This window comes from Umbelopsis ramanniana (assembly GCF_025399195.1).
Source record: "Umbelopsis ramanniana AG unplaced genomic scaffold K450scaffold_29, whole genome shotgun sequence".
NCBI lineage: Eukaryota > Fungi > Mucoromycota > Umbelopsidomycetes > Umbelopsidales > Umbelopsidaceae > Umbelopsis > Umbelopsis ramanniana.
In genome coordinates, this window is record NW_026252115.1 from 93759 (window position 1) to 109339 (window position 15581).

The window sequence follows — 15581 nt, forward strand, 5'->3', positions numbered from 1 at the left end:
ATATATTATTAAAAACAAAAGAGAAGGGAGAGTGGGTCAAGGTTATAGATATACACAGGTCTACTACAAATACATGGTGTCAAGCTTTAAGGCTTGCTAGGATGCTCAACCGGTAACGATTTGTTAGAGAACTTTTTGATGGCCGCCATTAATTCAGGGAATCTAATGAAGCAGAGGTTAGGTTTCAGTAGTTCGGCCCTTCAATCCCAGTTTTCGAACTCACCTGAGCGGCTTTGTCACGTACTCGTCCATGCCAGCAGACAAGCACTTTTCACGGTCTCCGATCATGGCATGAGCGGTCAAGGCAATGATTGGAATATGTTGGCCCAATCCTGCGCTTCGTTCAATTTCACGAATCTTCTGAGTGGCCTCGAACCCTCCCATAATAGGCATCTAAGCATCGGGGTGGGTGAGTAAGTTATGACAAATTAGCCGTCATCATCATGGTGGATGCTGTCTTACCTGTACGTCCATAAGAATCAAATCATATGGTCGATCACCAAATTCATCCACGGCCATCTTTCCATTGGACACAATCTTGACCTTGTGACCGAATTTTTCGAGTATTCGTACAGCCAATTTCTGATTGACAATATTATCTTCCGCCAATAAAATTTCCAAAGGACTAGGTCGCGTCAAGTCGCTGGGAAGAGCAGCATGACTCTCAAGCGCCGGCAAGAGCGCATGAGCCAAGTCTGGAAGATTGACGGGAGAATTGATGTAACCAGTGATACCAAGGTCAATGCACAACTTCATGTTGAGTCTTCGAATAGAAGGTGCAATCAGGACGATCGGAGTATATCGTAAATGAACAATTTCACGAATCTTTTCTGCATGTGCCACCTTATCAACCACAACCGTGTCGAAGATGGGCGCTTCCTTGGACCGAGCTGCATTCATGTTGGCGGCTTCTTGTATACTACGTACCCTAGTGCACCTCAACTTCAGCTTTTCAATACTTGATTGGAGATCGGTTGTGTCTCCAATACTATCCAAAAATAAGATATGTCGGTTTTGGAATCGTGCCATCTTGTCTTCAATAACTTGGAAGGGCGTGGAGCCCACCATCACTTGCATTGTGAAGTAAAATTCAGATCCTCTACCGTATACGGACTCCACCCAGACCGTACCTCCCATAAGTTGGACGAGGCGTCTAGAGATGGAAAGTCCCAAACCAGTTCCACCATATTCACGTCTATGGAGCGACCGTCAGTCAATGCGAAGAAAAAACCATGCAACATACTGCCGATACTCACGTTGTGGATCCATCAGCTTGACAGAATGTGTCGAAAATAATCAGCAATTTGTCTTCTTGTATACCAATACCAGTGTCACTGACACAGAACTGCAGTGTAACCATATTTTCATCCGTTCCAATGATCTTCGTTTTCAGAACCACTTCGCCTTCCGTGGTGAATTTGACAGCGTTACCAATAAGGTTAGTAATCACTTGACGCAGACGAAGAGGGTCGCCAACCAGTTGATCAGGAATGGCATTATCAACATCGTATATCAAGTCCAGTTTCTTTTGATTGGCCTTGACAGCAAGTGTCTTGAGAACACTAAAGACAGCTGACCGTAATGAGAATTCGATGGATTCAATCGTCATGCGACCTGCCTCAATCTTGGAAATATCCAAAATATCGTCAATGATCGTCAATAGGCTGTTGGCCAAGCTGGATACAATCATCAAGTTTTCACGTTGTTGTCGAGTAAGCTCTGTCTCCAGTGTGAGTGAAGTCATGCCGATAATACCGTTCATGGGTGTACGAATTTCGTGAGACATGTTGGCCAAGAATTCTGATTTAGATCGATTGGCCAGTTCAGCCGCTTCCCTTGCTTGGGTGTTCTTTTGGATAGCATCTCTGAGAGAGAAGACCATTTGATTGATCTTTGTCTTCAGGCTATAGGATATTTATAAAATAAGGAAAAAGAGTTAGCCATGCATGCATATGCCGTTGCAGAATGAATACTACTCAAAACACCAGGCCCCTTACCTATCCATTTCACCAGAGGCAGAAACAGTAATGAATCGAGAGAAATCATTCTCAGTGGCAGCAGCAGAAATTTGGGCAAAGGCACGCACTTGTGAAGTAAGATTGGCTGCCATGGTATTGACATTGCTTGTGATCTCCTTCCAAGTTCCTTCGACATCCTCGACTTGAGCTTGCACACCAAGTTTACCTTCTGTACCTACTTCGCGAGCAACACGTGTGACTTCGGCCGAGAACACATTCAACTGATCCACCATGTTATTGACAGTGTTCTTAAGGTCCAGAATTTCTCCACGAGTTTCAACTTCAATCTTCTTGGAAAGATCGCCACTAGCGACAGCCTTGGTGACTTGTGCAATAGATCGTACTTGCGTGGTCAAGTTACCAGCCATCATGTTGACATTTTCTGTAAGATCTTGCCAGGTTCCTGCCACACCATTGACATAAGCTTGACCTCCTAGTTTACCCTCCGTACCTACTTCACGAGCGACACGGGTAACTTCAGCAGAGAACACATTCAACTGATCCACCATGTTATTGATAGTATTCTTGAGATCCAAGATTTCACCACTGGTTTCAACTTCAATCTTCTTGGAAAGATCTCCACTGGCAACCGCTTTCGTCACTTGAGCGATAGATCGTACTTGCGTTGTGAGATTAGCAGCCATGGTGTTGACATTATCCGTGAGATCCTTCCAGGTACCACCCACACCTTGTACAAGAGCTTGACCACCAAGACGACCTTCGGTACCGACTTCCTTTGCCACACGCGTAACTTCAGATGCAAACACACGAAGTTGGTCCACCATGTTGTTGACGGTATTCTTGAGATCAGCAATTTCACCACGAACATCGACGTTGACTTTTTTACTCAAGTCTCCGTTGGCGACAGCATTGGTGACAGCGGCAATAGATCGCACTTGACTGGTAAGGTTACCAGCCATCATGTTGACATTGTCTGTAAGATCCTTCCATGTTCCACCAACAGAAGGGACGACAGCCTGGCCACCCAGTTTACCATCAGCACCGACTTCGCGAGCAACACGAGTGACTTCAGCGGAAAAGACGTTCAATTGATCCACCATGTTATTGACAGTGTTCTTGAGATCCAAAATTTCTCCGCGAGTTTCAACATCAATCTTCTTGGACAAATCACCACTTGCTACCGCCTTGGTGACTTCAGCAATGGATCGTACCTGAGTGGTAAGATTACCGGCCATAAGGTTTACATTCTCAGTGAGATCCTTCCAGGTACCACCAACACCCGCGACCACAGCTTGACCACCAAGTTTACCATCGGTACCGACTTCCTTGGCGACACGAGTGACTTCAGCAGAGAAGATAGTAAGTTGGTCTACCATGTCATTGACCGTTGTCTTTAGATCAGCAATTTCACCACGGACATCGACATTAATTTTCTTGGAAAGATCACCGTTGGCGACAGCTTTGGTAACTTGAGCGATGGATCGTACTTGCGTCGTGAGATTACCAGCCATGAGATTGACATTGTCCGTGAGATGTTTCCAAGTACCGCCTACACCTGCCACCACAGCTTGGCCACCCAGTTTGCCTTCCGTGCCTACTTCTTTCGCTACACGCGTGACTTCAGCAGCAAACACTCGAAGTTGGTCCACCATGTTATTGACAATATCCTTGAGATCGGAAATTTCGCCACTGACGTTGACATTAATCTTCTTGGACAGATCACCTTCGGCAACAGCTTTTGTGACTTCGGCAATAGATCGCACTTGCGTAGTCAAGTTACCAGCCATCATGTTGACATTATCAGTGAGATCTTTCCAGGTACCGCCAACATTGGGTACAATAGCTTGACCACCCAGTTTGCCTTCGGTACCGACTTCTTTGGCCACACGCGTGACTTCAGCCGAGAACACATTCAACTGATCCACCATGTTATTGACGGTGTTTTTGAGATCCAGAATCTCTCCGCGTGTTTCCACTTCAATCTTCTTGGACAGGTCGCCGCCCGCGACGGCTTTGGTGATTTGTGCAATGGATCGTACTTGCGTGGTAAGATTACCAGCCATCATATTGACGTTTTCAGTAAGATCTAGCCAGGTGCCTCCAACACCGGCGACAACCGCTTGACCACCCAGTTTGCCTTCTGTGCCGACTTCGCGAGCGACACGCGTGACTTCAGCGGAAAAGACGTTCAGTTGATCCACCATGTCATTGACGGTATTTTTAAGATCCAAGATTTCTCCACGAGTTTCCACCTCAATCTTCTTGGACAGATCACCATTGGCCACAGCTTTCGTCACTTGAGCAATGGATCGTACCTGGGTGGTAAGGTTACCAGCCATCATGTTGACATTATCCGTCAAATCCTTCCAGGTACCACCGACACTGGGAACAATAGCCTGACCACCAAGCTTGCCTTCCGTTCCGACTTCTTTGGCGACACGTGTGACTTCAGCCGAAAATACGTTAAGTTGATCCACCATGTTATTGACCGTGATTTTTAAGTCCAGAATTTCACCATAAGCGTCGACATTGATTTTTTTAGAAAGATCACCATTCGCTACCGCATTCGTCACTTGCGCAATCGACCGCACCTGCGTCGTTAGATTACCAGCCATCATATTGACATTGTCCGTGAGATCCTTCCAAGTGCCGCCTAATCCAGCGACTACAGCTTGACCACCCAGTTTGCCGTCCGTGCCTACTTCTTTCGCCACACGCGTGACTTCAGCAGCAAACACTCGAAGTTGGTCCACCATGTTGTTGACAATATCCTTGAGATCTGAGATTTCGCCACTGACGTTGACGTTGATTTTTTTGGACAAATCACCATTGGCTACAGCTTTCGTGACCTCGGCAATAGATCGCACCTGAGTGGTAAGATTACCAGCCATCATGTTGACATTGTCAGTCAAGTCCTTCCAAGTACCGCCTACCGATGGGACAACAGCTTGGCCACCCAATTTACCATCGGTACCGACTTCTTTGGCCACACGCGTGACTTCAGCCGAGAACACATTCAACTGATCCACCATGTTATTGACGGTATTTTTAAGGTCCAGAATTTCTCCGCGCGTTTCAACATCGATTTTCTTGGAAAGATCACCGTTGGCGACGGCTTTGGTGACTTCGGCAATGGATCGCACTTGGGTGGTAAGGTTACCAGCCATAAGATTGACATTCTCGGTAAGATCCTTCCAGGTACCGCCGACCGAAGGGACAACGGCTTGACCACCCAATTTGCCATGGGTACCGACTTCTTTGGCAACACGCGTGACTTCAGCTGAGAACACATTCAACTGATCCACCATGTTATTGACGGTATTTTTAAGGTCCAGAATTTCTCCACGTGTTTCGACATCGATTTTTTTGGAAAGATCACCATTGGCGACGGCTTTGGTGACCTCGGCAATGGATCGCACTTGGGTGGTAAGGTTACCAGCCATAAGGTTGACATTCTCGGTAAGATCCTTCCAGGTACCGCCGACGGAAGGAACCACGGCCTGACCACCCAATTTACCATCGGTACCGACTTCTTTAGCGACACGAGTAACTTCGGCGGAAAACACATTCAATTGATCCACCATGTTATTAACGGTGTTCTTGAGATCTAAAATTTCGCCTCGCGTTTCTACATCGATTTTCTTGGAAAGATCACCGTTGGCGACGGCTTTGGTGACTTCAGCGATAGATCGTACTTGGGTGGTAAGATTGGCAGCCATGGTGTTGACATTATCCGTAAGATCCTTCCAAATACCCGCGACGTCTTTGACATGCGCCTGTCCACCCAGTCGCCCTTCGGTACCGACATCCAGGGAAACACGAGTGACTTCAGCAGCAAACATAAGCAGTTGGTCCACCATGGTATTCATGGTATCTTTCAGTTCGAGCATTTCACCACGGACGTTGACGGTGACCTTCTTGCCAAGATCACCGCTAGCAACCGCTTTACAAACCGTGGCGATATCTCTGACCTGGTTGGTGAGATTACTAGCCATGAGATTTACATTTTCTGTGAGATCCTTCCAGGTACCACCCATATCCTTGACAATGGCCTGGCCACCCAATTTTCCTTCAGTACCAACATCGACAGATAATCGAGTGACTTCCGTGGCGAAGGTAGAAAGCTTAAGCGGCGATAGAGTTAATTGCAATTAAGGTTTTAAAATGTTTTAAATAGAGCCAAAATGTCTTACTTCGTCCACCATTGTGTTGATTGTATTCTTTAATTCCAAGACTTCACCTTTTACCTCGACGGTAATCTTTTTGGTCAAATCACCACGAGCAACGGCTTTTGAGACCATAGCAATATCTCGTACTTGATAAGTTAGATTGTTGGCCATTGTATTTACATTGTCGGTCAATAGTTTCCAAGTGCCGTCCACACCAGCGACTTTAGCTTGAGCACCCAATTTTCCGTCCGTTCCTACTTCGCGGGCAACTCGAGTCACTTCGGAAGCGAAGAGATTAAGTTGGTTCACTGGGGGGAAAAAAAAAAAAAAAAAGTTAGACAGGACGGGTCTACATGCAGGGCAAAAAGACGTAACATTACCCATGGTGTTAATAGTATTCTTCAATAATAACGTCTCTCCCTTCACATCGACGGTAATCTTTTTACTAAGATCACCGTTGGCTACAGCAGTAGAGACTTCAGCGATATCTCTAACCTGTTCCTGGTTACTTTGAGTCATGGAATTGAGATTGACAACCAGTTCGCGCCAAACACCATCGGTCGCATCGACATCGACTTCGGCACGCAAACCAAGTTTGCCTTCTTTGTGTGTATCGCGAGCGACTTGGTTGACGGCTTGAACAATGTGTTCAACATGGTCAGCCATGACGTTCATTGAGTTTTTGAGCAAGTTGAAAGGAGAATCAGCAGGTAGAGAAGTGTGGCGTTCATGAGTACAGGTAATACGCTGCTTCAGGTCGCCCTGGTGAACAGCGGTAGAGACTTTGGTTGCTTGTATCAAACATTCATAACAGAATAGATCGTTGTCAGCGAAGTGATGAGTGGCCGGTGATGGAGTAAACGGAGGGGAGGTCAGACTGTAGTTGTTTGGAGAAGATGAGGTTGTAAATGGTGGAGTTGGGATATTATTGGAAGCTGAGGATGAAGTATTGTTAGTACGACAAGAGAAGATTTGAGAACAAAATTGGGAAAAAAAAAAATGGGAAAAAAATGGGTTACGTACAAAAGTAGCTGGTCATTGACAAAGGTGGAAATACACTGGATTTCGTCTTGACTTTATCCACAACATTTTGGTCTTTCATACTCCATATACCATCCTCAGGCGTGACAGGTAACAAGGCAGAACCGTTTCGTTCTGGTTTAGTGGCTGGTTCGGAAGCGTCCTGCGCTTCGGACGGGTGTGTTGAGGACAGCAGTTGCTGTTGTTGACGAAGTGCGACTTGATAACGTAAATTTTCGGTCTCTAAACGCACATGTCGTTCAACCAGTGATTTGATGGTGGATTCAATTGCACTGATTGATTGTTTATCGTCGATAGATAATTGATCGAACGCTGGAGGAGAGCCTTTCAGACATTGATCATAATGGCCCTGTTCAAAATTTTGAAGAAGATCATTTATATAAGGTAGAACGACGGTTCCCATCGAGTCTTGTTCGTTTGTGGTGGAAGGGCTATTGATTTTTTGCCTCTTGCTGTTGCTGTTGCGTGTCTGATGTTCAGATGTTGGATGAGAAGATGACGAATGTGGAGAGGACGAACGTTTCATCACCGCCCAGGCAGAAACAAACCAAGTAATGAGGGATTTCAAATCAAAGATTGTGAAATAAAAGAAGCGACGCTTTTACGAATGCTTTCTTTGCAGAATGATGCAAGGATAATGGGCAGTAGGTTTAAAAAAGGGTCCTGTTTGACATGCGCAAAGGAAGAGATCAGCGGGTCGCCTTTTTTTTTTTTCTCAAGCAAAAAGCACAAGGAGAAGCTTTATCGCAGCTTTAATCCAAGGTCCGACAGAGGTCCTTCCACTGGAGCCAAACACAAATACTGCTTGGTTCAGTGGCATCAGCTGAAGAGCTTATTCCATTCGTTCGCTCGCTCGCTGGTTGGCAGCTAGCTACAATAATAATAAAATAATATGTATAAAAAATAACAAATTAACCCTATCATTAGGATAGCATTGGCCTGCCTTACGCTGTGCTGCACTGAGCTGTAGTTAAACGACCCTCACTCAAATTTTTTTTTTATTATATTATAATCTCTTGCCTGCCCTTTTTTCTGTCGGTCTGTCCCCCAATTCTCTTTATTGCCCCTCCTTCTTTCATTACACCTCTTCTCTTTTTCTCTTTCTCGTGAACGTATGGCCTACCTTGCAACGCACTCATTACCAACCCCCGCCTCAGACCGAGCCGCTTCGTCTCCGCCGTCCGACTCATCCAGCGATGATTCTTATTTCAATCACCGTAAAAAATCCTCTATCACTCTGTTGCTAAACCCCAAAGATGATAGTCCAACCAGATCCACCTCTATCAAAAAAGCCATGTCAACCACCAAGGCCAAGCGGAAACGCATCACCCCAGATCAGTTCTCGCAGCTGATGGCTCTGTTTGAACACAACGACACGCCTAGCTATGAAATACGCGACAAGCTGGCCGGTAAAATTGGTATGAGCAATAGAGAAATTCAGGTAATTCCAGTTCCAGCCAACATGAAATTTTTGGTCTACAGGAAGCCAATTTTCTAATATGGCAATTCACCCCTTGCCAATCCCCTTAGGTATGGTTTCAAAATCGTCGAGCCAAAGCAAATCGAGCAAAAACAAATGAAAAGCTACGTTCAGCGGCTACCATCCAACCACCGCAAGACTATGGCGTACAGTTTATGCCTGTTATTGCTCCACCACATCGCCATTCATATCACTGGCGAGCCCCTATACCGACGCCCGGTATCGACCTGTTAGCTTCGGCTGCCGAATATGTTCAACGCGAGGAAGAAAGATTACGAAAAAATAATAATAGAGCGTCTGCCCCCATATCATTCTACCATTCTATACCCACCAATCCCAGTGTCACATAGGGGAAAGCCGTGCTTGTGAATTATAATGTCACATACCCCCGCACACAACACACAACACACACACACAACAAACACAACACAACACTCACTCTAAAAAAAAAAGAAACATTCCAATAAAATGCACCCACACACATTTTCTTTTTAGCTCGCTCACGTACATTGACTGACTGTCATGAAGTCCCATGGTCAAAACAATATAACAGAAAAGAAAACCTGTTTAGAGCTAATCGGGATTAATAAACGAAGAGGGTGGTGTCATCCGGTCAGAAACTGTTTCTTCCTCTGTTGCTCAGCAAGTGTTTATAGTTTGCAATGCGTGTCATGAACCGTTTAGTAGCCATGGCTGCGAGCATAAGTCAGATGACCTCAATTAAAAACCGTTGTCTGGCACTGGAATAAATTATATTTTTCGGCACTTTAGCAGGGCGGTTAATGTGCGCTGACGACGTTGCGCTGTCATGGCAAAAGGATTGCTGCGCTGCCAAAAATTCCTCATTCAAGTATTGGTGCTGAACCCAGGTCATATGGGACGGTCTGGGATTCAACCTTGTCATTGGAATGAAAAGAGCTACCAACGTCCCTTTTTAAAAAAACAAAGTAGTTAGACTCATGTCACATTTAAACCGAAAATTATTTCAATCTAACTGCTTGCTTAAACTAGCTTTAGTCAAAACCCCATAGGTATTAAATGACATAAAGCCGTTAGAAAGGAAAGTAGGCGTTTTTTTCATTCAAAACGCGAATATTCGGTGGAGGCATACATGAACCATTTTTTTCCAAATGAAGCTGTGGCGTAACATTAAGCAAGGTGAAGAAGCGAGCTGTCTTTCTACCTTGCCTGGCAGTCCAAGGGGAGTGCGCACAGAAAGGGGGGGAAAGTATTTCTACTGCCTTCCATGGTGCGCTGCATTTGCGGATGATTAGCAGTCACGATTAATTTTGCAAGCAAAGTGAGCTGCCCCGTCAAGCGGCTCATTCCATACCCATTAGCCCCAAATGTCCAAAGCGATCAAGGCCGTTGCATGGGGAACTGCCATCATCGGCACAGGTTATCTCCTGATGCGCTTCACAGTCCCTAATGAAGAGCAAATGCGAGCTGTAATGCCCTATTTCCTGGCGTGTTTTTCCACATAGTCTCCCACACACTAACCTAACTGGTTTAATTATTTATTTTCTTTAGCGCCTTACGCCAGCCCTGCGTCGTGACGCAGACAGAATTAGAAGCGAGAATGAAGAAAAGAAACAAGCCTTGGCAGAAAGAATCCGAGAAGCAGCCAATTCTGAAAAAGCAATATGGGACGAACGCAATAAGAAATAATTCAAAAGAAGTGCCTTCAACATGACACACTATCTGCATACATGGTTGGTTTGTATGTCAATTTGTAAATTTCAAATAAACTAAAAAAATTTGTAATGTAATCATAACGTAGCTAAGCGGAGGAAGGGTCGGCAAATTATAGTCTATTTATTTTTTTGGGTTTTTACCAAGAAGGTATTGGTGACATTCCGTTAGCGCGTTGCATGGACTCGGATGACGCCAAGCTAGGTTAAGTATATCCTACTGCTGTTTTCTCCGTTGTATGGTTTAGAGGCTGAAAGGGAGCGAGACAGAAGGCAAGAGAAAAGTGGACAGCGAGATAATAAGAAAAAGTCTTCCATTTGACGTGAAATAGGTACCTTACAACTGGTTTTCTACCTTCTTCTTCCCGCTCAGCCATAATAAACTCCACCGTTTTCAATAACATTTGCTTTGCCCTTTTTTACCTTTTTTTTTTTCCTATATTTCGCTGACTCGCACTAAAAAAAATTAATTGAATCCACTCACACTCGCTTTATCCCTACTCTTCTCTTCTCTACTTTCTTTTTTTTTTTTTTCTTTCACGGCCTTTCATCCCAAGTAGTGGGATATCATCCAACACGTCTCAATTTACTGATGCTATTCGAAAACACCGATCTGTCATGTCATCATACGGCCAAAACACACGCCACGCAAAGTGATTTCCCAGAGAGCAACCGAACGTTACGAGAATCGCAAGCTCGAATACCGTCAGGGTGCTCTAAATTGAGTCGACTAGACATTGTGGATAAAGTCAAGGGATTAATCTTCGGTGAGTGAGTGGGCGGAGTGAGCGGCAAAAGGGCTTTTTTTTTTAAGGTTGGACAAGACAAAAGCTAACTAATTTTCTTGTACTCCATGAAGGCGCGGTATTGGGGGATTGCCTTGGTTTGGCTACAGAAGGCATGACCAGAGAACAGGTGGAGGCTGTATATGGAGAAGGCCCAATCAGATTTGGCCTCGAAGACGAAGACGTCACAGGGGTGGTTGGCGTACCCTTTATCCGCGACGCTTATCGGTCTATGTTTGACGACAAGTAAGTAGGGGAGTTTCAATCAATGGGCAGAAAGGAGAAGAGAGGAAAAGAGAAGGAAGGAAAAGAGGATCCTACTTGCATTTAATAAGCGTAGACGATGGATGGTCTAGAACCCCCCAAACATATACCCCATACTCATCTTGTCATTTACAGTGACTTTGGAGACGACACCGACCAGCAGCTTTTGTTAGTGCAGTCGCTTATTCATACAGGAGGCGTGTTCAATAACAAAGACTTTGCCAAACGACTCAAAGACTGGAGTCAACATGGTCTTGTTGCTCTGAGTAAACCTCCTCTAGGAACTGGACGAGCTACACAATACACCATCAACCATCCAGCCTTTGAACATGATCCCGTAAGTAAACCAGAAAAATCCTCCATCGTACAAAATAGCACTGGAAATTAAAAAATCATCCCACTTCTAGCATCGTGCTGCGGCTGACGTATGGCGCTCAAAACATGTCCTTCGTTCTGCCAATGGCGCTATCACGAGAGCACCACTGCTTGGCGTGGTCAAGTTTTGGGATGGCACAACCGTCATAGAAAATTCAGCTGACTGCTGTAGAGTCACTCACTCAGACCCAAGAAGCATTGCGTCGTGCGCTATTGTTTCCACTTTGGTAGCAAGAATGCTACGAAGTCAGGACACAGAATACAATGATTATCCACCATCGCCTACTTCATCACTTAGCAACCCCCACTACCAGGATCAGATGTTACGGTCACCTTCTAATACACCGCCTCTCAGCAATCAAGACTTGGTCCAAAATACAGCCAACAAAAAATATTTCATTGATACATTATCCACCGATCCATGTCTCCTATCGTTGGTCGACAGTGCCATAGAAGCCAACCAACGATGTTTGACGGCTCCCAACACAGATCCATTGTTTTATTCCCCAGAAACGGACCAGCAACTCACGCAAAGCTATTACTCGCAACTGTTGGCTCACTGTTATCCTCCTGTGAATTTGGAATCGCTTGCCCTGGATCACACCGACGATAATCAGGACGTCTTCAAAACCCTTGGCGCTGCCATTTATGGCTTCACCCGCCAGCTTCCCAAAGGCGAACAAACATCCAGCTTCAAACGCATTTTGATGGATGTTGTTTTGCAGGGAGGTGAAGCTGACACCAATGCCTCAGTCACCGGTGCACTGCTTGGTCTGCGTATGGGCTATAGCATGCTTCCAAGTGAATGGGTGGTTGGTCTCAAACATTGGGAATGGCTTGAAGACTGTGTTGAAGAGTTCGTTGCTCTACTGTAGTTGTTGTTTCCTTATTATTATTTTCTACTTGTTAAAACTTTTTTACACCACCCTCTCCACCTGTACCCCTCCCTCACACCTCATTTTCTTTACACCATTTCACTGTCCATGTTTTTTCTACTCTCGCTTTCAAAAAATCCGCCCATCCACCCGACATAGTGCTCTTCCCTTTTAGCCCCTTGTACAAATCTCCACTCACCTCTATATTATCTCGTTTCCATTGACTCTGTATGAAATTGCAACTGGTTAGAAAAAGCGTTTCTAAATTACCCAAAATCAAAAATAAAAATTTGAAAAAAGTACACCTCCTGCCCATTGTGTTTACGGCCACTTCGCATGGTAGCATCAATATTACCTCACTGTTTAACATACTGCCGACTGGTGTGAAGCATTTTCATAACATTTAGGCACTACCATAAAATTTTACAGTATAATGATGCTCCCTAGGACAATCGCTTTTACCGTGACTCCCATCCAAATTTTGACGTCTGTGGGTTTATCAATTTGGTTTTACCTCTTTTTATTTTTTTCTTCCTTGCTTTCCTCATTGCAATTGCGACTGATTCCTGGAAACTCTGAATGCACGATCCCAAACGACCTCGGCATTCCTCCGTATCGTCTTCGCTGACAAGGTAAGAACCATTGATTGGATGTCAGACACTGACACTATGAGTACTAACTGCCTTGTCAATTAACCATCTTTGCGCTTGGTCCCCTTTATCTCGCACCCTTCCAACTCCTGCATTATCCCACGTCTACGTTTTCATCATCACAGAGTCGAATCCATCACAAGCTGCCAAACCGAAACTGATCCATTACTTCCTTTCAAACGCCGGTGTCCGAGCGACCGGATAACATGGCGCCATTGGGCTCTACTTTTTTTTGCATGCTCGTTCTTATTCGGTAATTACTTTTGCTATGAGCTTCCATCGGCTCTCAACCTGCAACTTCACGAACGAATGGGATCGTCGTACGAGACTTGGCAGTACCAGCTCAACATGCTTTTCACCGCCGTCAGTACCCCGAATATTATATGTCCACTCTTGTCTGGGATCGGCATCGATAGACTCGGCACAAATACCATGCTTATCTCGTTGACGACCATTCTCTGCACTGGTCAAGCCATCTTTGCCTTGGGGGTTACCACGAGGTCATTTTGGCTAATGGTGGCTGGTCGTGTCTTGTTTGGTATTGGAGGTGGATCGCTGGAGGTGTGTCAAGGTGAGATCATTGGTCAACCTGAAACATGACCAAAAATATGGCATTAATCCCCTTGTCCCCCGTTAGGTAAAATAACCACAGACTGGTTCAGAGGAAGAGCATTGGCCTTTGCTATGGCCTTAACCTTAACATTTGGCAGAATTGCTACGGCACTCAATTACAATTTATCGCCATGGCTAGATGAACGCTTTTCAGAGGATTGGGTTTGTTGGTTCGGTTTTGCATTGTGTTTGTTGAGCGCCGGAGCAACTGTTATCACCATGATATTGGATTCACCGCAATCGAGAGCCAAAGCTGGCATAGTCGAATCCGACGCCACAAGTACCAAGAAACATATCATGAACGACAGCGGTATGCCTGATGATTTGTTGTTAGACGACGATAGCGAATCCATATTTAGCGAAGATGAGAATATGAACTTGGCGCACTTGGCGAAATTCAGCCCCTCCTTCTGGCTACTCAATATCATTTTGTTGGCGCTATATGGTATGTACGATATGGTATCGCTGAACCAGCTATAAATACTGACGGATATGTATTTTAGGCGCCGTCCAACCCTTCAACCATATCTCTTCGGATTTCCTTCAAACCAAATGGTATCCTGGAAATGCTCAAGCTGCTGGTGCAGGTAAGAGAATGGCACTATGGCACAACTTGAAATTTATCATACTCATCCACCATGCTTTGTCAAACAGTCCAGTCCATACCGGATACAATGTCCGCTTTTCTGAGCCCAGCCCTAGGCTACATGACGGATCGTATGGGACACCGGGGACACCAGCTTTTAATCTCTGGAGCTGTCATATCGATAGCTCATCTCACCCTCGGCTTCACCTACATTACACCGATTGTACCCTTGTTCTTCCTAGGCATATTTTATGCTTCATTTGGAAGTGCTCTTTGGCCTTCTTTCGCCCTTGTCGTCGAGCACTATCATTTAGGTACCGCTTACGGCATAGCCACCGCAGCTCTCAACATTGGATTATCCGTGGTGCCGATCATTGTTGGGAGGATTAGAGCGATAAGTACCTTCGCACATGTTGAATTGTTTTTTGCCGTCATGGCAGGAGCTGGTACTTTAGCCTCTGTGGCGTTGTTGGTTGTAGGTTCGCAAGAAGGCTCACCTTTAGAAAAGGTCCATGTCGACGAACAGCTTATCAATTCGCCCAAAGATGGAGGTTTAACCACTCGATGGGTCACAGAAGGTAGGTTGCATCGTTATTTGAAGCTTGGATTATCTGGGATGCTTACCACGCATGTATCAGGCCATCATGCTATTGTGCCACACAGATATTCGACCACCTCTTGGGTCGATGACACCGGTGCTATCCATCACGTTATTGGAGCGGCTGGCGCCAGCATCAACATCCCACCTCCCAGTGACGTTTCACTGATCTAAACGCGGGACAAGTATACCATCGCTGCATCTAGCGTGTCATTCCTTGTAATCTACTCCCCATATATATATGCCTGTACATGCCACGTTTTACAAATTGATTGTTTGAATGCATTATACCTTTGCATACACTGGACTTATATTTTATCTTGCAATAGTATAATGTAAACATCTTCCATCACATATAGCTTTTTACAATCCAGATGTTTTAACATATCGTTTTGATTTTATTTTACGCTATTCTCTCGAGTAAAAAGAATTCTTTTTTTTTTTTATAATAAAACAAACATCCCATCAGCAGAAAG

At 45.0% G+C, this 15581-nt stretch overlaps 5 protein-coding genes across 5 annotated transcripts; 4 read left to right on the top strand and 1 right to left on the bottom strand.

Moving 5' to 3' along the window:
* Positions 1-176: 176 nt before the first annotated feature.
* K450DRAFT_242096 (uncharacterized protein) lies at positions 177-7896 on the bottom strand. The gene is made up of 7 exons (XM_051589195.1): positions 7172-7896; positions 6529-7083; positions 6173-6456; positions 1998-6103; positions 1257-1904; positions 463-1195; positions 177-393 (listed from the first exon to the last, which is right to left on the bottom strand). Exons 1-7 carry the CDS (start codon positions 7713-7715, stop codon positions 220-222), a joined length of 7044 nt encoding a protein of 2347 aa, XP_051444427.1. The 5' UTR covers positions 7716-7896; the 3' UTR covers positions 177-219.
* A 272-nt stretch (positions 7897-8168) lies between these two features.
* On the top strand, positions 8169-9284 carry K450DRAFT_280825 (uncharacterized protein). The gene is made up of 2 exons (XM_051593373.1): positions 8169-8630; positions 8720-9284. The coding sequence occupies exons 1-2, from the start codon at positions 8304-8306 to the stop codon at positions 9017-9019; spliced, it is 627 nt and encodes a 208-aa protein (XP_051444428.1). The 5' UTR covers positions 8169-8303; the 3' UTR covers positions 9020-9284.
* Positions 9285-9995: 711 nt separating this feature from the next.
* Positions 9996-10471, top strand: K450DRAFT_242103 (uncharacterized protein). Its single transcript, XM_051589196.1, has 2 exons — positions 9996-10117; positions 10200-10471. Exons 1-2 carry the CDS (start codon positions 10016-10018, stop codon positions 10335-10337), a joined length of 240 nt encoding a protein of 79 aa, XP_051444429.1. The 5' UTR covers positions 9996-10015; the 3' UTR covers positions 10338-10471.
* Positions 10472-10858: 387 nt separating this feature from the next.
* On the top strand, positions 10859-12696 carry K450DRAFT_242106 (uncharacterized protein). Its single transcript, XM_051589197.1, has 4 exons — positions 10859-11127; positions 11220-11391; positions 11545-11746; positions 11817-12696. Exons 1-4 carry the CDS (start codon positions 10953-10955, stop codon positions 12657-12659), a joined length of 1392 nt encoding a protein of 463 aa, XP_051444430.1. The 5' UTR covers positions 10859-10952; the 3' UTR covers positions 12660-12696.
* A 507-nt stretch (positions 12697-13203) lies between these two features.
* Positions 13204-15574, top strand: K450DRAFT_242108 (uncharacterized protein). Its single transcript, XM_051589198.1, has 6 exons — positions 13204-13291; positions 13435-13880; positions 13947-14366; positions 14425-14508; positions 14576-15085; positions 15146-15574. The coding sequence occupies exons 1-6, from the start codon at positions 13239-13241 to the stop codon at positions 15277-15279; spliced, it is 1647 nt and encodes a 548-aa protein (XP_051444431.1). The 5' UTR covers positions 13204-13238; the 3' UTR covers positions 15280-15574.
* Positions 15575-15581: the final 7 nt, after the last annotated feature.